The 24,392-nt window shown below is 46.0% G+C and overlaps 1 protein-coding gene across 6 annotated transcripts in view; it reads right to left on the bottom strand.

Annotated features, from left to right (window-relative positions):
- Positions 1 to 24,392, bottom strand: part of PRKCB (protein kinase C beta) — a 330,403-nt gene that overhangs the window by 71,478 nt on the left and 234,533 nt on the right. For all 6 annotated transcript variants that reach the window (XM_042971551.1, XM_042971553.1, XM_042971550.1 and 3 more), the window contains 2 exons: positions 23,019 to 23,115; positions 13,127 to 13,273 (listed from right to left, as the gene is read on the bottom strand). In XM_042971551.1, the coding sequence (XP_042827485.1) occupies positions 13,127 to 13,273; positions 23,019 to 23,115 (244 nt within the window). The remainder of the gene's footprint in view (positions 1 to 13,126; positions 13,274 to 23,018; positions 23,116 to 24,392) is intronic.

Below are 24,392 nucleotides of genomic sequence, written 5' to 3' on the forward strand. Positions count from 1 at the left end.
CCATCAGTCCATGGGGCCAGGAGGATGACTCCATGGCATAAGGCATGTGAAGAGCTCAACAACAGAGAGAAAGAACAGAAGGGGTCATGTTCATCATGGCCGATGAATTGTTAGCCTTTGAGGCTTTCCTGACCTTCAACTTTCACTGGACAAGAAGATGTCCTAGGTTACATGCTCTAGGTTACCCTCAGGGCCCCGAGTTTGATCTACAAAGTGTATTCTTATCGTTCAAACTTCGGATCAAGTTTCCTAAGCACGTATGTCCACACATACTGTGCGTTTAAATTTTATTTTTAATGGTGGTCACATTAACCAAATATGAAGTCATGTGGGTTGGGGAAATCAAATGCCTTTGCCTCTAGCCATAAACAGGAAGTTAACAGTGTAGAAATGATTTCTGGCAACTGGGGAGACTTGTTAATTGAAGAAGTACTTCAGAAAAAATGGAAGAGGGATACAATGGGGAAAAGATGTTAATTGGGAGTTAATAGTGTGGATCTGGGTAGGACTTGGTGGGTACAATCTTCAAGTTGGACGAACAAAAAATAAGAACAGTGACACTCAGCACGCAGATCAACTCCGATGATACAACTTGGTTATTTCATGATTTATTATGTAAGGCTTTCTGTATTTAAAATAAAATCTCTTTATATGGTTACATATGTATGATTCCAACTATATGACATTCTGGAAAAGGCAAAACCATGGAGACAGTGAAAAGATCAGTGGTTGCTAGGGGGTAGGGGGGCGGGAGGGATGAATAGGCAGAACGCAGAGGATTTTTAGGGCAGTGAAAACTATTCTGTATGATACTATAACGGTGGATACATGTCATTATACATTTGTCCAAACCCACAGAATGTACAACACGAAGGGTGAATCCTAATGTAAACTGTGGACGTTGGGTGATGATGACGTGTCAACACAGGCTCATCAATGGTAATGAATGCACCACGGTAGTGGGGGACATTGATAATGGGGGAGATCAGCCAAAATTTCAGGTCAGAGTTTGGGTTAACAGGTGTTAAGATTTAAGCCTTTTAAAACGATGTCATGTGACACCTCAGATTTAATCAAGTTGAACTATTGCCCACTAGCAGAGAGAGCCGGAGGAAGCGTGAAAGGAAGTTTAGAATGGAGGTACTTTTAGCCGAGTCATCTCTGGGCTTGCTATTGTTAAGCAAATGTCACTACACTGAGGAAGGAATGACTCACAGCCAATGCTGGGGACAGGGGGGCAGAGGGGGATAAGGAGATTGGAACCTCATATGCCTAGCTCCTATGTTTTCAATGAAGATGTTTAGTTGGATTTCATTTAAAAAAATTTTTTAATTGTTTGATTGGGTTGTCCTAAGAAACGCAAAAATTTCAAAACCCTGGGCTATATGACTCCTAATTACTGATATCATAGAATCGGTTAATGATAACTGATAGGTATCAACTCCAGTTATTGTAGCGTTCTTTTGAGCCAAAATCAATGCTGGCGATATGTATGCTTAGTCAATTTTCTTTGAATCATGTGTTACAATTGACAAAGGTAGATGGTTAAAATAAAAGCAGATTTCATTTGACTGTTTTTTCACACGGTTCCCCAGGGAAAGCAAACCAGTAACTGATGCCTTTTACCGAAAGAAAATGCAATGAAACCCTTAAGGGTCTGTCATCGATTTGAACAATTAGGTTGCACAAAGGAAGCCTGTTTTCTCTATAATCTGATCTGCCCTGTGTGCGCAAGCCTTCCTTTGCTGGTGGTGTTATAGGCTAATGGAGAACGGGCTTCCTCCAAGGCCGAAATGGAGCACTTGGAGGGCAGCTGGCCATGTGGCTTAGTGGTTATGCATTCAGGAGACGGACCCCCTGGGTTTGATCCTGCATTCACTGTTTGCGTAAATCTGCAAGTCTCTTGCCTGTCTCAGCCTCTACTTCCTCATCTGTGAAATGGAGCTATCAATAGTACCCACCTTGTAAGATCGTTGTAAAGTTTAAACAATTTTTTTTAACATTTTCTTTATTTTTGAGAGAGAGAGACAGAATGAGCAGGGAGGGGCAGAGAGACAGGGAGACACAGACTCCAAAGCAGGCTCCAGGCTCTGAGCCATCAGCACAGAGCCCAATGTGGGGCTCAAACTCACGAGCCGTAAGATATGACCTGAGCCGGTCAGACGCTTAACCGACTGAGCCACCCAGGAGCCCCAAATTGCTGTAACATTTAAATGAGCAATGCACACAAAACATTTAGACAAGTACTCAATGCTCAGAATATATTATCAATCTCTGCAGCAGTTTTCAATAAGGTTTTGGGCAGGAAGGGGGGTTGAAACACACTATGTCTAATCGTATTCACTATCCATATTTGTGCATCCCACATTTTTACCCTGGGTGTTGGGCAATTATAACCTACAGGTTTCTGCTATTATGTTTGTTGTAGAAAAAAATTATGGGTTATGCTGTTAGAAACCCGGGATTCATCTTAACAGGACTGTGGATTTCTGAAACAGCACATAAAGATGCAGTTGACATGGATATGCGGAGAGTAGCAGGAGCCGTGACAGCACAGTAATTGGACCAGTGGCCATGAATTATCACCTGAGACACAGTTTCCATGCTAATAGCCTCTAGCTGGCCCTTCAACAGCAGAAGTAGAATTCACTTCGTATTATTTTTCCCAAAGAGTCAGGCAACACGTTCAAGAACGTACAGGCTTAACAGCAACTCCCACTTTGGTCTGTGTATCAGACAGGACAGTTATTTCCTTCCTTCTCTTACAGAAACTGCCCAAACCCCCTCTGCTTTTCAGAAAGCCTGTTTCTGTTGTCCTTTCCTGATGGATGGCTGGCAAAGCAACCTCTCCCCATGGCCACGGATCATCGGGATCCCTGTGCCATACTGGCCCATCAGATTCTCTTTCCTGGGATTTTAAAATTCTACGATAGTCCAGATGTGAGAAATAGATATTGAGAATTGAGGAGTGACACAGGCTGGTGCATATCCACAGAGAGAGACATTAGCAAGAAGCAGGGATGACAGACTGGGGCCCCCAAGATGGAGGCCATGTTGTTGGTTTCCTGGAAGAAGCTTCCTTGTTCCGGCTGTGCTTCCTGCCTTCGGGTATTGATGAGAGACACAGAAACAGGCACGTCTTTCTAATAAGTACCCCCTTTGCTCACTCTGGCTTGACCATCTACTTGTAGCAGGGCAGAGGCTTATAAAATTTGAATTCCAGAGATCTCATTTTCCTTGATATAATCAATTTTGTTGGGGGAAAATGGACCCTTCTAATTTCTTGTTCTGTAATGGACTCTCTTCTGAGGAGTGGAGGTAAGGGCTGTAGAACAGCAGCAAGTCATTTCACGGAGGAGAGCCGTGGAAAAATCAGGAAGGTGGAAGGACCTCACCATGATTTGGGAAGATGAGTTGGCAAAAACACGCTGCAATCAGAAATGCATTTGAAAACGGCTGGGGGCTGGGAGGAAGGTGCCATAATTGGGATAGAACCAAAGAGAAGGCAGGAATCCAAGATCAGACAGCAAATGTCGAAAGGTTCTCTGGAAGAGGATTAAGGGAACAGGTAGCAAAGACTTTGAGCTATCTGTGAACCATATGATAAAGGAGCTCACCATATGGCGCAAGAAGATAGCAAAGCAGGTTCAAGGAAAGGAAAGTGCTTTTGTCTGTAGGATTATATAACCACATCTAATGTATGTACGTGTATGTGTGCGTGTGACTCCATACCACTAATGAGATTAAAATTAGGATAGACTCCTACATCAGGAGCTCCAAGACTTAGGAAAGGCCTTTGTTACGGGTTTGAACTAAACTGCCTTTTCATTCCCTCATGCCATTTCTTCCTGTGTTAACTCAGCGCAGTGGCTGGTTCCAGCAGAAGACGCTGTAGTCTGGGGCTCGGAGCTCTGGATTGCTCTCTTGTGCACGAACCCAGAGCTCACGCTAGCTAAGCGTGCTGGTGGCTTTCAGGGAGACAAGCCTTGACGTTGCTGAGGATGCAGTGCTAGGGGGCGAGTGCTGGCAACCGGCACCCACTATAGCAGGCAAACTAAGCACAGAGCTGGGGGTGGGGGCACAATCTTTTTAGGGGCTCGTGAGAGCGTTTTAATTTCTCTTAAAATCACAAGAAAAAATGGGCTTTTAGGTTAAAGAAAAATGCTTTAACTTATTATATTAATATATTCGTCCTTATACCAATGCAATCACATAAGGCATCATTTTTAACTTTTTTTCCACAGCAGAAGGAGGGACCCACAAATGTCATTGTGCAGCTCCCTAGCAGTTCTGAAACTGCCATTTCAAATAAAGACAAGACCAGCAGGTTGGGGGAGATGAGCGGACACCAAAGCAGAGACAAAATCTGTCCGAGATGGGAAGTTGTAACTAGAATCATAAGACCTACTTTCAAATCCTGGCCCTGCCTCCTTCCCGCTGTGTGGTGTTGGGGAGGCCACTCAACCTCTCTGATTTACAATTTCCATGTAAGTATAATAGGGTTCATGTCAGTAACTACCCCGCAGGGCTCAGGGGAGAGTTCGTATGATGTAATGCATGTAAATCCGTAGCATGGTCCCAGGCAATTCATACGAGGTCAGTCAAAGTTGGAGGCAATGGGGATGGGGTGTGTGGAATTGTAGAGGTAGGACAGGTGAAAGGGTGGGTGCAGGTTAGAAGAAATGGAGGTTGGGGGCTGAAAGGAAGCCAGCTGAGGAGTTACTACACACACTAGAGATGCTTCCCGGACCTGGAGGATCCCACCAGCTGAGACCCTCAGAGAAGGGAGAAGGGCAGGGGCTGGAAGCGGGGAGTCCATTGTCATGAGCCTGCTCAGGAATCCCTGCAATGGCTCACAGGTCCCATGAGCATCTGCACACAGGTAGGTGATTGACAGGAGCAGTGATGAGGGAGGGCAGGCAATCTGGAGCCTTCCGTCACCACGGGCATGCGGTTTGTCTAATGGCAGAGGCTCAAAGTAAAACCAAGGCACGTAAACTCTGCTTACACTCAGAGGGAAAAAGAAGAGAGTGGGAAATGAGAAAATAAGAGGGAAAGCTGTTAACCTTCTAGAATATGCCCGAGGTATACCACTGTTGGGACCAGGAATGCGAGATCGCGTGCATCTAAACCAAACCCGGTCTGTCAAATGCCACTGACTAGCTATGTGACTTTAGCAAGTTATTTTAACTTTCTGTCTCTCATTTCCTCATCTGTAAGATAGAGATAACAGCAGCCACATTATAGCATAAGTGTGAGTGAATACATGCAAAGCCCTTACAACAGAGCCTGGCGTATAGGAAGGACTCAATTGTTAGGTGGTATCATCACCATCATCACCACTGCCACAGAATATATGTTCCATGAGGGCAGATATTTATCTCTGTTTTGTTCACATCCATTTCCTCTTCACCTAGAAGAGTACCTGGCACATAGTAGATGCTTAATAAATACTTGTTCGAATGAGGGAATCCTTAATTATGCCTGTTGGTGAGGAGTTTATAAAAGTGATGACTTCTCCTTGGGATGGGGTATGGATTCCAATCTCGGCCCCAGTTCCTGTCCCTCATGTCTGCCCTCTGCTGTCGTAAGCAGCCACCATGCCTTGTGTTCAGATGTGGGGAGTAAGGAGCCAGGAGATCACTGATAAAAACTGGGAGGCAGGTGTTTCAGAATTTGCTGAGGGTAGAAGTCACAGTTCAAAAGGTCAGGGCACAGGTGGTGGGTAGGGAGTGGAGGCAGCAAATCTCAAAAGAGTAGTTTCATTCTCTGGATATATTTGGTGAGGAAAGGACCCAGAGGGATGGTCAAGATCACAGGAAAGATTTTTAAGGGTACAGGAAATGTTGCGCATGCTTCTCATCTAACAGAAAGGACATGGGGAACAGAGAAGATCAGACACTTTCTGTACCTTCCAGATATTCACTGAAAAAGGAAGCAAAAGACCTCATGTTCTTAAAAATAACAATAGTAATTGAAGTGCCAAATCGTTGTGTGAATGTAAGATCTTTAAGACAGTTTTTCACAAAACATGACACTTGTACCATCAGCAATACAAGGACAAAAGTATTTTTCTTTTAATAAGTTTTCCTAAAACATAGTAGAGTAAATATACAAGTGGTAGATCAAGTCTGTGACTTTATATATATCATTGTTTAAGGGCAATGCTAAGAGAAGAAAACAAAGTCAACTAAATCCATTTAAAGGAAAAAATTTAAGATAGTAAGGAGGTATGTACATGCCCCCCCCCAAAAAAAAACCCTAAACAAGTGCATGAATAAGAGAATATTTGGGAAATATGGCCAAGGCTATATTCAACTCTGTTCTACAGTCTGCATTTTGAGCTAAAGGAATTAGCATCAGCACCCTGGAGAGTGGCACACAAGTTCTAAGTCTCTAGGGGTACCTTATGGGAAGGTGCCATGGCCTAATCCTCAACAGTCTCCTTAGTGACACTCAGGCAGTAATGTCACCAACCTCTTGGGCATTATTCTAGCAAAGTCAGGCATTTGGTGAGGGCACTGAATGGTGTCTCATCTCTCAGTTTTTTTTATTTTAAACCTTCTTAAATGCATATAGAGCAACAGACCTGGATGGGACCTTTTGAAGATAGAAGTGTTATACCTGGGCACCCAGTTTCTATGGACTTCCCACTTTTTCCTTTTAATTTCATAAGCTGCCGACTTCTTCCTACTTAATTTATTCCTGGCTTATGCTATGCTTCAGGAAAAGCAGCACCAACACCTGGCATGTTCCATGATTCGAACACAAGGAAATGTCACCAAAAAGAGGAGCTTGATGGTTTTTTGTTTGTGGAGCATGATAAGCCGGGAGTTCTGAGGGTGAAAGTCAAAAAGTCTCTTGTGTCCCCAAGAAAGATTCCATCCAGAGCTGAAAAGTAGGCTGATGCCACTAGCTTTCCACCAAAATTGTTTTCCCGGCCTCCCTTGTACAGAGGCATGGCCATGTGACTAAATTCTCTCTAATAGAGTGTAGGCAGAAGTGATCGGAGTCACTTCCAAAGCAAGGCTTTTAAGAAGCAGCTTGTGCCTCCCCCATACTTCTCCCCCTCCGCCCTCTGAATGTAGACAAAAAAACAAGGCAGCAGAAATTAATGGAGTCATGTAAGACGGAAGGAACCTGGGTCCCTTAATCACCATATGGAGAGAGTGGGTGAGGTCAGGAACACCCATCTCAGACTATTACATGAACGGAAATTGAACTTCCTTCATGTCTGAGCTAGTGTACATTTGGGGGTCTATTTGTTACAGCAGTCGAATCCACCCTAACTCGTGAAGGAGCTCAGGTACCTTGGCCACCACACAGGTCAGCCAAGCCTGGCTTGCGGGTGGGGTCAAGAAGAGGAGACCTGAGATTTTCATTTACTCTCCCATCGCCGTTTTGTGAAGCTCACTTAACTCATCCTTTAGGTACAGCCCAAGACCCGCTTTCTCAGGGAAGCCTTTGCTGACTTCCAATGAGGGCCGAGCCCACTCCCGCGAGCTCTCATAGCGCACATCAAACATCACAGTTGCACGTCACGTGTATCAGTGTGATTTCTTGACTAATGTTTATACCTCCACTGCATTTTAAAGTACGCACTTTTCAGAACTCATAGAATGACACACTACTTAGTGCATTTTGTTGTATGTAAATTTCACCTTAAAAATTACCAAAAACAAATACTGAACTCTGGTTAAATGGCATGTATGCTGAAGAATTTAGGGGTAAAGTGTACCAGTGTCTGCAACTTGCTTTTTAAGTGCATTAAAAATGGGTTGACAGAAAGACGGATGGATGGATAGATGTGTGATGAAGCAGAACCAGTCAAATGCTGGTTGTAGAATCTAGGTAGTGGGTATTAAGGATCTTCACTGTACAATTCTTTCAACCGTGCTATATTCAAAAGTTGTTTTTCCCACAATAAGATACTGGGGAAAAAGTTCAATGAGAGCAGGGACCATGAGTACATTACATGAAAAGAATTATTCTGTGTATATTATATTTTATATTTTTAATCATACTATTCTATGATTTCCTTCTGTTTAAATTGATATTATGTCATGGACATCTTTCCATGATGATAGGCAGGCAGAAAGACAAAGAGAGACCTCATTCTTTTGAATATATCATGGATATACTATAATACGTTTAACTTTCACATTATTGAACTGTTTTCATTTTTCTCTATTACCAATCATTTCCCATGATTTCCAATCATTTCCCATAGACTTTTGTGTTGCTGAGTTTGAGCTTCTTTATGTTACATCTACATTCACCACAGCGTACGTCTGCCTCCCCTTGCTCCCCACCCCAACTAGCACAGGAGTCCATAGGCAAGAGTCAGGAGTATAACAGAGAAAGGAGTCTCCACTCAAACATCTCAGCATAACTTTTCAAAAAAGATTTGGGTCCTACAGATCACTACCACAAGCACATCTGAAGTCTCAGAGGGCAGGCGATACTAGCCTCAGTTAAATGTTTGTTGTGGCCACATTTGAGGGTTAGAAGAATCAAGTTTGTAATGTAGAGAGTTGTATTGGTGCTGTGTCCATTCTCTATCAGGTACCTGCTGTCTTTCTCTTATAAGGTCCACTCATGCAATCAATCTGGGCAGTGCACAGCTGCCCAATTTATATAGCTGAAGAATAATTTTATCTCCAGTGATCCCTTGACAACCACAGAGGTTAAATTCTTACAAAGTGTAGTGGCTGGTAAAGCAGAGAACTCACAGATGAAAGGAATCATGGAAAACAGAGAGTCAAACTCACCGTAAGGAAAAAAAAAATTTAACTATGGATGGGGACGGACGTTAGCTAGACTTCACCGTGGTGGTCATTTCATAATATATACAAATATCGAATCATTAGGTGGTATTCCTGGAGCTAATAAAATGGTATATGGTGATTATACCTCACTAAGAATGCGTGAATGAATGAATGAATGAATGAATAAAATAGAGCATGAAGGATAAAACTAGAAAAACAAACATTAAATAGTAAATGAGTAATCGATTTGAAATGCTCTGTTACAAAAGTTCCAGAAGGCATCTATCTCCAAGTAAGCCAAATGCGCCAAGAAGCCCTGCTTAGCAAGACAGCCCTTGCAGGTAAACACTCCCACCTGTTCAGGAAAGTAAACTCCAGACTGTTCTCTTTTTCAGAGTTTTTGAAACACGGCTTACTCGTTTGGAACTCAGGGGCCTTCCCGCTTGCTTTGTCATTTGTTGTATTTCCACAGGTCTTAGCAAAAGGCATGTGTCACTCCCTAGCTGCCCCACAAATTATGACAGTGCTTAAGAGCACATTTTTCTGGGCCACATCTGATACAGTGGACCTGGGAGAGGAGAGGTGTGAAGGCATCACCTCAAAGACCGATGCCTTCCATCTTTGGAAGAGGGAGACCAATGAGCATGCCGTGTCGTTCTGTTTAAGCGGGTTGACCTATGGGGCGCCCTGCGTCGGATTCTGTGCTGACAGCTCAGAGCCTGGAGCCTGCTTTGGATTCTGTGTCTCCTTCTCTCTCTGCCCCTCCCCTACTCACAATCTGTCTCTGTCTCTGTCTCTGTCTCTGTCTCTCTCTCTCTCAAAAATAAATAAACATTAAAACAATTTTTTAAGGGGATTGACCTATACACCTGACAAGATTGCAACTGTCAAAAGTAGGCATTCAGAGACATCTGGGTGGCTCTGTCAGATTTCGGCTCAGGTCACGATCCCAGGGTTGAGGGATCAAGCCCCGCGTCAAGTTCTGTGCTGACAGCATGCAGCCTGCTTGGGATTCTCTCTCTCTCCCTCTCTCTGTCTGCCCACCCCAAATAAGTAAATAAAGCATTAATTTTTTTAAGTAGGCATTCAAATATAAAAATCACATTAATTTAAAACCATGGTGGGCAAAACCGGAGGTGCAAAGGTTTACTCTACGTTTTAGAGGATCACTGAGGTTTTGTTATTCTGTCTCGGCTTTCATGACATACTTTGTTTTCATCTGTGATTTGTTTGATGCCACATCCCCAGCCTGGAGCAGAACTCTCAATTATTGTTACAGTTTCCATGGAAACATATGATCTATTCTCTCTCATTCCCTCACTGTTCCCCAAAGACCCACTCTCCCACTTCTCCAGCCACCCCCCAACTCTAACCATTTCTGAAAAGTCCTCTGATACTTCCGTTCCTCAAAAACTCTCCAACCTGTGTAGTTAAGTGACCACAAAGGTGCGGAACTATACGTAGAGTATCCTAACCTTTGCAGTAACAAGGACAAAAAAACCCATATAGATATTTGGTAAATTAGCATGTAGGAACCAGGAGCGTGCAAATTCAATGAACAAAATGTTTGCATATGGAGGGCAGTAGCAGTGAGGGGGCACAGAAAGGTGTGAACCTGGGTGGGAGCAGACTTCTCAATGTTTATCCTTTCCATATAATTTTAATTATGAACCACGTGAGTACACTGCTTATTAAAAATACAATTTCACTTTTAAAAACTCCCTGACAGGCTCATATTACCGGAACCCCTTCTTCATTTAGGCCCCTTCTTTCGTGGTCATCATCTGAATGCCCCTGTTCTTAGCAGTTTAAATCTCTTGACCTCACCGGTTTGTCTTTCATCCCTAGGCTTCCAGACTCCTTCTTTCCCACCCGGGTTGTGACCCTCTTCCTGTTCTGACTTCTTTTCCAACCTGATCTACATTCCATTTGTATTCATTTATTCCATACGCTTTTACTGAGCACCTACGAAAAGCAGGCTATGTTGGATCTGCAGTGGGCATTTCTCTTCCCAGCATCCTTGACTCCCTTATTACTGTAACCTTCTGGCTCACTGGTCTTGTTAATTCCCCCCTTAGCTCCAATTTGCCACCAGCTTCCTCACATCCACACCCAGGCTGCTCAGAGGTACCAGCAAAAATCACACAGAGGCATGGACCACTTCCATCACCAACTTTAGAGAGCTGCTCAGCAGTCTTACTGTGTTTTCCTGCTGTCACTCCCATTTCCTGCCCAAGCTCTGCAAACTCTCAGCCTTCACCTCAGATCCCTTATTTCATCTCAGCAGATCACCCTGTGACCCACGGACAGAGAAAATGCATGCATTCAATCCATAGGCACTGGATGAACAGTGGTGAACAGGGTGAACAGTGGATGAAGAGTGGTGAACAGGGCAGAGAAGGTCCTCCTCTTGTGGCATTCAGCTCTTAGCAAGAGTGGAGAGACAAACCAACCAACAAACAAGAAGTGTACCATCCGGTTATGGCTGCTAGGAGAGAGTGGAATATGATGGGGAATGATGAGTGGCTGAGGAGGTGGCTATTAGGGAAGGCTTCTCAGAAGAGGTGACGTGGCTGAGATGGGAGTTATAAGAAGGAGCCAGCCATGCCAAGAATAAAGGGAATAGCATCACAAAAGCTCTAAGAGACGGGGGCGCCTGGGTGGCTCAGTCCGACTTCAGCTCAGGCCATGATCTCATGCTTCGTGGGTTCGAACCCCACATCTGGCTCCACAATGTCAGCAGAGAGCCCACTTGGGATCCACTCACTCTCTTTCTCAAAAATAAATACATTTTTAAAAAAGTTTAACAACTGTGAGAAAAACAAACAAACAAACAAAAGCCCTAAGAGAGGAAGGGGCTTTCTGTGTTTCAAAAACCCAAGGACCACGGTGGTCAGAGCACCGGGGGGTCACAGGGGCAAGAAAAAGAAGTCAGGCAGAGAACTGGGATCAGATTCTAAAGAGAAATGTAGGCCAAGGACACAGTATGAAATTTATTTCAGTGTGATGGGAAATCATTGAAGAGGTTTATTATTATTATTATTATTATTATTTTAAGTTTATTTATTTTGAGAAAGAAAGAGAGAAAGGTGCAGAGAAAGGAAAGAATCCCAAGCAGGCTCTGTGCTGTCAGCTCAGAGCCCAATGCAGGGCTCGAACCCACGAACCATGAGACAATGACCTGACCAGAGCCAAAGTAAAGAGTTGGATGCTTAACTGACTGAGCCACCCAGGCGGCCCATCATTGGAGAGTTTTAATCAGGGGAGTGTCTTGACCTAATAATGTAACTGTTCCAGAATGACCACAGATGCTAAATGGCAAGTTACTAGTTACAGGTAACAGGAGTGGCCGCAGGGAAGTCCAGCGGGTGTATGAGGTTTAGACTAGTGCTGCATTTGTGAAGGGGGAGAGAGTCAGTAAGTGCACAACATGCTTTGGGGAAGGATGTGTCGGCATTCGTGAATGGATTTCACACGGCCGGGGGAGGGGAGGGAGGCAGGTAAGAACAACTCAAGGAAAACTCCCAGATTTGGGGCTTAGGCTGCAGAGGTGGAGAAGAAATTTATATTTTTTGCACACTTAAGTTCATGGTATGTATGAGATTTACACAAGACATATCTGTGGCACACAGAGGGATTAGAAGACCCAAAACAACACTAAACAACTCAGGAATACTTATATCACAATCTCAGCTTCAGTAAAACAGTGTCTCCCAGTATCTATGGAAGTATCTAGAACCACTCTATGAGTCCCAGGGTCATCCTTCAACTCTGCTGCTGTTTGAGAGGAGGGGTTCCTATCCTTGGCTGCAAAAGTGATCTTTTCCAAAAGGCACATCGGATCGTGTCACTTCTCTGTTTAAAAACTTCCAATGGTTCCCCAGTGCTCTACCAATAAAATCCAAACTCTTCATCACAGCTCACAAGGCTTTGCAGGATCGGGCCCCTGCCCATCTCTGCAACTGCACATCCTTCTACCTCGCCCTGCTCATGACATTTTGGCCCCGACACCTTCTGATGGTACCTAGAGTGTGCCAAGCCCTTCTGCACCTCAGGACCTTTGCACTTGCTATCCTCTCAGCTGGCAACATTCATTCTTAGCTCTTGGAATGAATAGCTAATTCATCCTTATCTTTCAGGGCTCACCTCCTCAGGTGGTCTAAATGGGTTCCCTCTGGATGTGTGTTTCTGGCGCACAGCAGGCTATTCATTTTCTTCACAGTTTTCATTATGAACTGTAGTGGGGATCTACTTTTTACTCTCTCCCTCGCTGGAATGTAAGCCCCATATGAACAGCAAATGTGCCTGCCTTGTCACCTGGCTTCTGGAGTGGGTGCAGCCCCCAGGCCATACTGTACCTTGCCAAAGCTTCCTTTCCCGAGCACCATCAGGAAGTTAAAATCGGTCAGTTTCATTCGGTCTCTGTTCCCATTGTTGTCAAGTTTGGATATGGTGTTGGTCGTCTTTTCTTCTGGAGCCTTGGTCCCCTGACCGATCTTGGCCCTCTGGCAGAGGAAGCACACAGAACACATCATTAGGGTTTGAGGATGCCCTTGTCGGAGGGCACAGGTACACGCTGTGAGCTGTGGTTTCTGCAGCTCGCCCCCTCCCCCGGCCTGCATCTCAATGAAAAGCATGGCCAACATCCACTCTGCAAGCCCGAAACCTGGAAGCCACCCTTAACACCTGTGTTTCTCTTTTATCCATCGTGTCTCAGCCACCACCGGGAACTGTTCTTTCTTCCTCCTAGCTGTCTCCAGAATTCATCTTCCTTCCGCAACCACCTGTTACTATGTCGCACCGGGACAACCCACCTTGGTTCCCCTCTCACTGGGCTTTTCATGCAACCGGAGTGAGCCTCCACCTCTTCATACCCAACCAAGTCGCCACCTGCTTAAACGCTGTGACCCACTAGGTTGGGGATAAAGACCTCGGTGCTTTCACTGGCCTACATGGCCCGGTATGATCGGGTTCTCCAACCGCATCGCTTCTTGGATCCTGCCCTGCAACCCACCTTCATTTTTTCATCTCCCACCTCAGGGCCTTTGCACCTGCTCTTTGCTACTACGGGATGGCTATTGTCTCCTCTTTGCCAACCGAGTTACCCCTGCTTCACATTTTCACTTCCCCAGGGAAGCCTTCCTTAACTGTCTATATCTGGATTAAATGTCCCTATTTGCTTCCTTCATCCACTTTACCCCTCACTTATACTGGATGGTAACTGCTCACTGTTTTCCCCAATGCACTGGAAACTCTGTGAAGGCACAGAATCTATCTCTGTAACTTCCCTGACAACTAATACAGTTTCCTGCTACACAAAGAGATGGATGGGGGAGGCCCGTGTTGGCCCTCAGTGCAGTGGGGGAGGGTCTCACTGCTGTGAGCAGCAGAATGGTGACTCAGAATAGCAGCAAATGCTTTGCAATGGGGAGAGAAGAGAAGGTCAGCAGTGAGAGATACAATCGCCAGGACTTTGTTACTGGGTTCACCTCCAGGGCTAGAATCCTGGCCCTGGAGTGGATGAGCGGTGCGATCCTGAGGAGGTCAGTCAGCTCACGATGCTCCTCTGCTCAGCTGTCCCGTACTTTAGCATCTCTCTCAGAGAAAAGGCCAGAGGCCACAGACGACCTGGCCCCTCTGTACCTTCTCCGATTTTGGCCTCTTCTCCTTGCATCACCCTGGCGTCATGGCTGTTCTCTGATAGCACCAAACACGCCCTTGCCCCTGGGCCTTTGCACTTGCTGTCCCCTGTGCCTAGAGTCCTCTTCTCTGAGCTTCCTCACTTCGGATAAGACAGACTTGCCCAACAACGACACGCAGAAGCTCTCAGCCATTGCCATTACCTTTCCTTACTTGTTTCTCATCATATCCCTTATCACCATCCTACAAACCCAATATTTACTTTTTCTTAATGTCTCCTCTTTGTCCTCACACTAGAACATGCGCTCCATGAGGTCAAGGATTTTGTCTGTCATGTTCTCCTTTCCCTGGTACAGAGTAGGCACGTAGTTGTATTTGGCATTTAGTTGTTTCTAAACCTTAGTCCCCTTTTCAAGCACATGGAGATCATGAGAGAATGTATCTTGGAGTTCTTTGCACCATTCCTAGCACATGGTAGGTGCTCAAAAAAATGGCAGCTATTTTTTTTTTTTTTAGGTTTATATTGAGAGAGAAAGCATGAGTGGAGGAGGGACAGTGAGAGAGGGAGAGACAGAAAATCCCAAGCAGGCTCTTCACTGTCAGTGCAGAGCTTGATGCAGGGCTTGAACTCACAAACCGGGAGATCATGACCTAAGCCAAAGTCAGAAAGTCAGACGCTTAACCAACCAAGCCACCCGGGCGCCCCAACAGATATTATTATTGTCCCATTATTCAGCTGTCTGTTAGAGACAAAAGAGGCAACAAAAATTTTTTCAGGGTTTTGAATTTCGGGAAAGACTCATTCATTCAAAAACTACCCACCGAGTGCCTGCTAGCTGCCAGGTGATACTCTAGATGCTGAGGATCAATCAGGGAGAAAACCAAACATGGATGCTCAAAGGATTTACACTGCAGCGGGAACTGGGTCCCCCACCCTGTGTCCAAAGGATATTCTGGAGTTATCCAGATAAACAACTTGGTGCCAGCAACAGGAACAGCATTTATGGGCAGAGAGCAAGACATATTCAAAGAACCAAACGCCATTTAGTCTGGCCGGAACACAGAGTGCAAGGTGGATGTGGCACGGGATGGACAGGACTTACCCCTGTCAAGAAGTCAATACTGGGGCACCTGGGTGGCTCAGTTGGTTAAGCATCTGACTTTGCTCAGGTCATGATCTTCTGATTCGTGAGTCTGAGCCCCTCTGGCCCCCTCTCTCTCTGCCCCTCCCCCCATACCTCTCTCACTCTCTCAAAAGTAAATAAACATTTTTAAAAGAAGAAGTCAATGCTAATTATGAGCATAAAAGGCTTTAAGGAGGCCCTGGTATGATCATATTCCATTTAGAAGATCACCCTGAGTCCACAGAAGAGACCCATTTGAAGGAGGTGAGTTTGGGAACCACTGGAAGTGACTAGAGACATCAAGGTGCCAGATGCCGGGTGTCTCCGGCATAGAGGGAACAAAGTGGGTCGGTTTGGAGGTAGACTTATCGGAGCTGGGTGCAGACTGGGAGAGAGGCTCAGGGATGAAGCCCTTGGCTCCTGTGTTGAGCATCTATGAGGACAGGATGCTTCTCCACTCAGAGGAGAAGTGGAGAAGGAGATGTGGGTGAGAGGGTGGGAAGAGCCTGACTTCAGACACACGGAGACTCCCCCCTTTCCCACAGGGGCTTAAACTGAAGTTTACTTCTTCCTCAGGATACGCCTGTTCATTGTCGTTGCCCCACCTGTCCTGCTGACAAAGCATCCACCATTTTTCCTCTTTTTGCAATTGATGTTTTTTAATTTACATCCAAGTTAGTATATAATAATAGTTTTTTTTAATGTTTATTTTTGAGAGAGAGAGACAGAGAGAGAGAGACAGAGAGAGAGAGAGCGAGGAGAGGAGGAGACACAGAATCTGAAGCAGGCTCCAGGCTCCAAGCTGTCAGCACACAGCCTGATGCAGGGCTTGAACACACAAACCGCGAGATCACGACCTGAGCTGAAGTTGGATGCTTAACCGACTGAGCCACCCAGGTGCCCCTGTAAATTAATGTTTTAAATATTACAGTGGATAGACTGAAACGCATAAATCTCAAGCGTACAGTTCTAGGAATTTGGACAAATGGATACACCCATGAAGCCAGACCCCAATCAAGAGAGGGAACATTTCTATCACCCCCAGAAACTTCTCTGTGCCCCTTCCCGGCCAATCCCCACTCCCACGAACACAACCTCTGTTCTGATTTCTATTCTCATAGATCAGTTTCGTTTGCTCTTGAACTTCATCTAAATGGAATCATACAGTGTGCCATAACCATAGAGTGGGACATAATAAGGAAGATATATTTGGTCTCTGCCCCTGGTTCCTGACACAGAGCTCCTAAAGTTCTTGTTAATTTCCCGATAGGAGCATCTTGTATTCTAATTCTCTTGGTGGGCTCCTGGATGGGGCATGGTCACCAGAAGGACCAAGCCATGATTTTTCAGAAGCTTGGAATTTTCAGTCCCATCCCAGGGTTGGAGACTGAGTTAGTTAATAATCAGTCATGCCTCCATGATGAAGCCTCCATAAAAATCCCTAAACTATGGAGTTTAGAGAGCTTCCAGTGTGGTGAATCTCAACCCCCTGGGGGATAGAATCTCCTGGGCTCCTTTCAAATTTTTTTTTTTTTAACATTTATTTATTTTTGAGACAGAGAGAGACAGAGCATGAACGGGGGAGGGGCAGAGAGAGAGGGAGACACAGAATCCGAAGCAGGCTCCAGGCTCTGAGCCATCAGCCCAGAGCCCGACGCGGGGCTCGAACTCACGGACCGCGAGATCGTGACCTGAGCTGAAGTCGGACGCCCAACCGACTGAGCCACCCAGGCGCCCCTCCTGGGCTCCTTTCAGACCTTACCCTGTGTATCCCTTCATCTGGCTGTTCATCTGTATCCTTTATCATATCCCTTAATATATAATAAACCAGTAGAAGTAAGTAAGTGTTTCCCTGAGTTCTGTGAGCCATTATAGCATTATCAAATCTGAGGAGGGGGTGGTGGGGACCCCTGATTGGTAGCAACTCAGACAGAAGTGTGGGTGAGCTGAGAGCCCACAATTTGCGACTGGAGTCTAAAGTGGGGACAGCCTTGTGGGACCAAGCCCTCAACCTGTGGGGTCTACACCATCTCCAGGTGTCATCCGTGAATTAAATTCTAGAACACCCAGCTGGTGTCCACGGAGGACTGGAGAATTTCTTGGTGAGGGAAATCCACACATTTGGTGAAGATCTGTGAAAGTCTAACAGGCTTCCCTTTATGGAATAAGCAGTCCTTGCATCTGGCTGCTTTCGCTCATCATTGCGTTCTCGAAATTCACCCGTGCTGTTGCCTGAATCAGTGGTTTGTCCCTTTGTATTTGCTGAATAGCGTTCATTGTCTACGTTTATCCATTCTCTTCTTTACGGGCATTTGTGTCGTTTCCATTCGGGGGGCTGTTAACAGAGCTGCTGTGAACACGCACGGTCAAGTTATTTCCTAGTAAGATACGTGCTGATTCCAGCGTCCGTGGGGCAGCCAAGCATGTGCACCCGGGAAGCACATGCGGGGCAACTGGCATCTGAGCTGGAGACAGAGGTTTGGGGGTCACAGGCGTAGAGCGAGTGGTTAAAAAATGAGCTCATCAGGTAGAGAAGCAAAGCACCAGGGCAGAAGTAGCACTGCCTTTTCCGGGCCATTATCTTTCCATCATCTCAAATCCTCACCCTTGGCCCCAGGGATTTTTGCCCAGGCTGTCCCGACTTGAACACGTTCCCTCCTTCCTCCCTGACCCTACCGTCTTCCCTGCTTTAGGACCACATCTCCCACCTTCTTGGAATCCCAAGTCAGGACCCACTCAATCCACACACTGCATTCTCCAACCTGTGAGGATCCAAATCCTGACCGTCCCTGGTGCCCAGCCCCCATTCCGGCCCTTAGGGGGACACCGCAGGTCTCAGCATGGCCGGCCAGTGAAGCACGAGTGAGGGACTCACCCAGTTTCTCTGTTTGCCTTTGCTTGGTGCAAAAATTTTTTTCTGTCCCTCAAGGAGCAGCTTCATCCCTCAGTCTTGTGAGCAACCTCCCTCCTCTGAATTATGGGACCCAAACCCTCTTTCCACCCCCATCTCAACTTGCTTCTGTGACTTTTCCCATAGGTACAGGCTATAGACCTATAGAGTGTATGTTCCCCATACAAACTACAGTGTTTGTGTCTCCCCCAACCCCCATGTAGGCTATGAGGTTTGGGTCCTCCCCTCCAAAATTCACACGTTAAAATCCTAACCCACAAAGGTGATGGCATTAGGAGGTGGGGTTTTGGGGAAGGAATTAAGTCATGAGGGTGAAGCCCTCATGGGGGGCAGCAGTGACCTCCCTCCTAGAAGAGTCCTTCCCCCACCAAGAGCTCCATGGGTCCTTCCAGGAGGTGAGGACACAGTGAGTAGAGAGCCATCTAGGAACCAGGAACGGGCTCCCTCACCAGAATATGACCAGGCTGCAGCTTTGATCCTGGACCTCCCAGCTTCCAGAACTGTGAGAAAAAAAGTCTCTACTGTTTAAGCCCACGGGTTTTTTGTTGTTGTTATAGCAGCCTGAACAGACTAAACCAGATTCTAAACTCTGGATCAGAAGTCTAATGGCCCCATCTGCCTGGTTTGCACAGTGCTGATGTTGTTTTAATAATTAAATTAATTGACAACTGTTGAAAATCAGATGTTCTATAAAAACCCATATTTGCAGCTTCTTTCAGGGAAGTAAATATGGCCACATGGGGCCCCATCCAGCAAGGCATAGTGTTTTTAGATAGGACATGTTCTCTCCAGTTTCCCACAGTCCCCACCATGCCCTATTGTATGACACCAAGCTTTTTTCCCTCCTTGTTTCCTGCCTGGCTCCTGAAAGCATTTGGATTTGTGACCCCCTATACGGTGAGCCTGTGGAGGACAGGAAGCCCATCCTGGGTCCCCTCTGAAAGTCCCATGATCCCCAGGAGCCCCAGGCCTAGCAGGTACTTTGTCAAAGAGCAAAACTTTTTAAATTGAGGCCCAAATTAAAATTAGCCCCTATCTTTCCGGGTTGGATGTGTCTTCAGATACAGGAGTACACTAAGAGTTGTCTTTTCATGTCTGCAATTTAGAGCCCTAGAATCCAGCACTCAAAGGGAAAGCAAATTAACCACGCGTCTGAGCAAGAAGCCTGCCTCCTTCCAAACTGTGCTGGAGGGCAGCAGAGGCGTCTCGGCGGCCGGCACCCAGGGCTCCAATTCAGATGATGAGTGCCTCCCCTGGCTTAACCTACAGACTCCACTGTCACCCCCACCCCTATAAGGAGCTCCGGAGGGGCACCCCAGGACCAGCAGCAGAGGCGAGGCCTCAGGAGGCTTGGAGATCCTTCCTGATCCTCAAGCGGCCCTTCCAAAGCTCCGAAGGAACACGTTCTGAGCTTTATTTATTCCAAGGGGGAAGCTGACGATGGCAACAGTGGCCTGACATTTATATGCTATGACGTGCCAGACGTCGTTCTAAACGCATTATCTCATTCAATCCTCACATAACCTTGGAAGCTAAGAAGTGTTGTGATTCTCCCATTGTACAGATGGGGATGCAAAGGCTCACAGTTAAAGTAACTTGCCTGCAGTCACCCAGCGAGAAAAGTGGCAGAGCTGGATTCAAATCCGAGCAGCCTGGCTCTTGAACCACCCGAACAGAGCAGGCTTCTCACCGCACCCACGAGGCCCAGGTGTCCCTCCAAGCCCACCCACCCCCGGCACTGTCCTCTCCACACCTGAGGCTCCTTACGGCTCACACCTGCAGCTCTGCCTGTGGGTTCATTTCCTGGTTGCAGGAGCAAGCGGAACCCACAGGCAGGGCGAGCGGCAAATGCTGGCCGTTAACGCCACTGAACGCAGCCGCTAGCCAGCGGCAGACGTTGAGCCGGTGGATAATAAATACTGCAGTTTCGCGTCCCCCACATGGGACCCCGTGAGGCACACGTTCAGCTTCTCTGACGAGTCAAATCCCAGCGGCCCACAGCGCTGACCTGCTTCACGACACACACTTTCCCGGCCTCCTGCCTTCCCAGCGTCTCCTCCCCGCTCGTCAGTGATGCTTCCCAGGATCACTTCCTGAAGAAACTACTTGTGCGTGAATCTTTTACGGTCTGCTTCTGGGGAAAACTCAACCCGGGATGATGACCCGCGATGGGATGTGAGAAAGTTGCTTAGCCTGTCTGGGCCTCAGTTTCCTCATTTGTACAACAAAAATGGGGGTGCTCATAGTATCTCCCATTCGGGGGTGTTGTGAGGAGTAACTCAGTTAATATTCCGCAGCACTTAAAATAATAAAGGGCACACGGTAAGCATTTTGTTACGTAAGAAAATCCCAAGACCATCAGAAAACCCATTCTGAACCGTCCAAAGTGGAGTTCTCCCTTCTCTGGCCCACAGGCAAGCCCGTGGTCAGACACAAGGCCCCCAGGCTGAGCCGACTCAGATGTTCTGAAATACACCCCACGCAGTAACTGCACTGAGCTCACCCTACCGTGAAATTCTATTACCCCAAGTCCAGCAGCTTGATTTTACCATCACTCAGAATTTCTCCAGATAAGAGGCTTGAAAGTAATTTCTGAGTCATTCTGGGTGCTAATTGCTTATTGCGTAGGGATTACATTTCTCACGTTCAAGGTCAACTGAAATTTCTCTATGTGTCTGAGAATAATTTTCGGTCTGTTGGAAGCATTTTTTTTTTTTTAATCAACAACTATGGTATGGGGCAATTATAATTCAGGCATAAACAAGCGTTTGCAGGCTCTTGCTAGAAATAAACGGATGCGTTTTGTTGCACGCAGATAAAGCAGCCCTGTACTTCATGCCAATAACTGGCCCCAACAAATGCCATGTTCATGTAGGAACTGTTTTCTTTGACGTCCTGAAATGTCACCCCGGCTGCCCTAGGATGGAAGAGATCATTTTGCAAACTGAGACTTTATTTTATGTGAGAAAATAGGGGCCTTTTTTTTTTTTTTTTGGTCCCCACAACAGTACATTTTTGACAGGGCAGCAAATGGGCATACCTTCATCCAGAAGCTGAGGGAAAGCAATGGAAGGTGTTCTCTGGAAGGGTGAGTCAAGTCCAGCTGTTGGCCCTGCTGCGTGGGAAGTCCTTTTACCAGCTCATATGGGCTTGAGCCGGCTCCACGGCAATAACCTTCACTTACCAAGTTCACTGGAGAGTGACCGATAAGCCCAAGGCCGCCCGTGTGTTTGTCCCACTGGTTTCCAGGAAGGGATGTTCCCTTCCCCCTGGGTCAGACCCATCACCATAGTCTAGTGTTGTGGAGGGCACAAGAGTCAATACTTAAATGCTATTTCTGTCAAGTTGAGGGGGAAATTAAGGTAGATCTTGGGACAAATGCCAAAATCCTTGCCAAGGCCAGCAGTCCTTCTACTGTGATGACCAGCTACTTCCTTAGTCTTACCTTGTACTCATCCATTGTTCTCTCTCCTCCACCCACACTGGCCTTTAAATTTCACACAGTTGCCATGTAACCCCACCACCACAGGGCCTTTGCACATGCTGTCCTCTCTGAATGGAATTTTCTTTTGCCTCTCTATTCAGTTAACTTGCACTGTTGATGCCTCAATGACACCTTCCCTGTCCTCTGAGACAAAGTTACATCTCCCTCGTAGATGTTCTCAAAGTAACATGGACCTCTATTTCACAGAACTTTACCTAGTCACAATTTTTTTTTATTTGCCTGTGTGATTACTTGATGAACAAATGATAGTGATCTAATTCATTTTAGCTATTTTATTCATTTTTCTTTGGATTTAGCAGGCCACCACTGTTTATCTAGAATTGATGATTTCCCATCAGACTCAGTATATTGAGTTTGTGCAAACAAAATAATGTGTTTTCCCTTCTGAAACTACTTTAAAATCATTCAATACATAGGTAATGAAATAACTCAAATCCATCTTCCCCGAAACATTTTCTTTGTAAAACTGGAATGTGTCCTACACATCTGCTCCTCTCATGTAGCTGAAAATGGGTTTATTGGCCCCACAGAAGGGAGGGGGCTCAGCTAAGGTAAATGTAGAGGCAGCACTCTAGTCCAAGGTTACGGCCAAGGGCTCTTCATCTTTGGAAGATACACCTATGAGCATTTCATGAAGTCATTAGCACAAATAAGTCCATTTGTTAACAGTACAGCACCATCCCGCCAATAGATCCAAACCCAGATTCTATCCCTCAGCAAGCCTAGTTGATTCAGCCTCCAAAATATATCACTTCTCAGTCCACTTCTTTCATTTACCATTACTACCGTCCCAGTCCAAGCTACCATCACAAGGACTCAAGGAGCGAATGAGCACTTTCGAGGAGAAGTCTAAATCTAAATGAGGACAGGGAGGTGGGAATGGCTTCACAAAACAGGGTACGTTTGGCTGGGGTTTTGCAGGATACATAGGAGTTTTCTGGGAGGCGGAATAATATTGCAAAGGCACAGAGTCATGAAAGGCCTTGGTAGAAACCACACCATAACTGGGCAAAATGGCACAGAGGCAGACTCAACCAGTTCCCACTGGTGTAGAAAGAAAGACATCTTACCTCGAATTTCTGCCGTAGTTCTTCATTCCCTTCACTTCCCTCTGGCGGCACGGGCACATTGAAGTACTCGCCTTCCTCCTGGCTCAGCAGCTTAAACCTAAAGGGAGACAAGGAGACATGACAAATTCCATGACTGGACTTGATATTATTTTGTTGATTAGGATAAGAAAAGGAAGACTGTAGACAGCTCTACCTTAAAAAACGTGTTGAGGGTTTTTTCTTTTGGGGAGCGTGTGTGTGTGTGTGTGTGTGTGTGTGTGTGTGTGTGTGCATGCATGTTTGTACCCAGGCATGCTGTATTTTTGTCACTATTCCACAGATATCAGAAAAAATGAATGTACTGTGTTTATAAGATGCAAACTTCTGGCTGACTCTGCCTCTCTCTCCACACACACATACTTTCTCCACCAAGTGCTTTCTCATTCTGAAAGAATGCTATGAAGATCTCCCATAGTTGATGGATTCTTATCACGTTCTCCCAGCATCCTGGCACTCACTCAGCAGCATTTGGATGACTACAGACTTGTCTCCATGATGCTGTTTTCTCTGCAGATGCCTTCCTAAAGTGCCCTGTATTAACCTCTTGAGAAACGGCATCCCTCAGTGGGTAAGTACACAAGCCCCTGGTCAAAGTCTGCCTGGGTCGAAATCTCACCTCTGCCTTTGCCTCCCTGGGTCACTGGATAAGCAAGCTAGGCCCTCTAAGCCTCGATCTTTCTCATCTATGATTGGAACAGGGGCACCTGGGTGGCCCAGCCGGTTAAGCATCCAGCTCTTTATTTCAGCTCAGGTCATGATCTCACAGATTGTGAGTTCGAGCCCCGCATCGGGCTCTGCACTGACAGCGTGGAGCCTGCTTGGGATTCTCTCTCTCTCCACCCCTCCTCTCTCTGCCTCTCCCCAACTCGAGTTCTCTCCTCTCTCTTGAAATAAATAAACATTTAAAATAAACAAATAAATTGGAACAAAAGTCTTTTTCAGGGGCGCCTCGTTGGCACAGCTGCAAGAGCACGTGAGTCTTGATCTCAGGGTCATGAGTTTGAGCCCCATGTTAAGCACGGAGATTACTTAAAAAAAATCTTTTTCACAGGATTATTGTCAAGCTGAGATCCAGTGACTCATGTAAAATGATAAGCATAGTGCTTGGCATTTAGCAAGAGATAAAAGAAATCATCATCATCATTACTGATATTGACATTATCCTAATAACCAAGATGGCTTCAGTAGGCTTTTGACCACAAAGACCTTTCTGTCTACTCAAAGGGTAACACGAGAGTGAGGAAGGAGAAGGAAACTTCCAAAGATATTTGAGTCACTAGAGGGGGGGGGGGGGGGAAACCACCTCACTCCCAAAGAAAGACTTCCTAACCCCAG

Source organism: Panthera tigris, chromosome E3 (genome assembly GCF_018350195.1).
Source record: "Panthera tigris isolate Pti1 chromosome E3, P.tigris_Pti1_mat1.1, whole genome shotgun sequence".
NCBI classification, from domain to species: domain Eukaryota; kingdom Metazoa; phylum Chordata; class Mammalia; order Carnivora; family Felidae; genus Panthera; species Panthera tigris.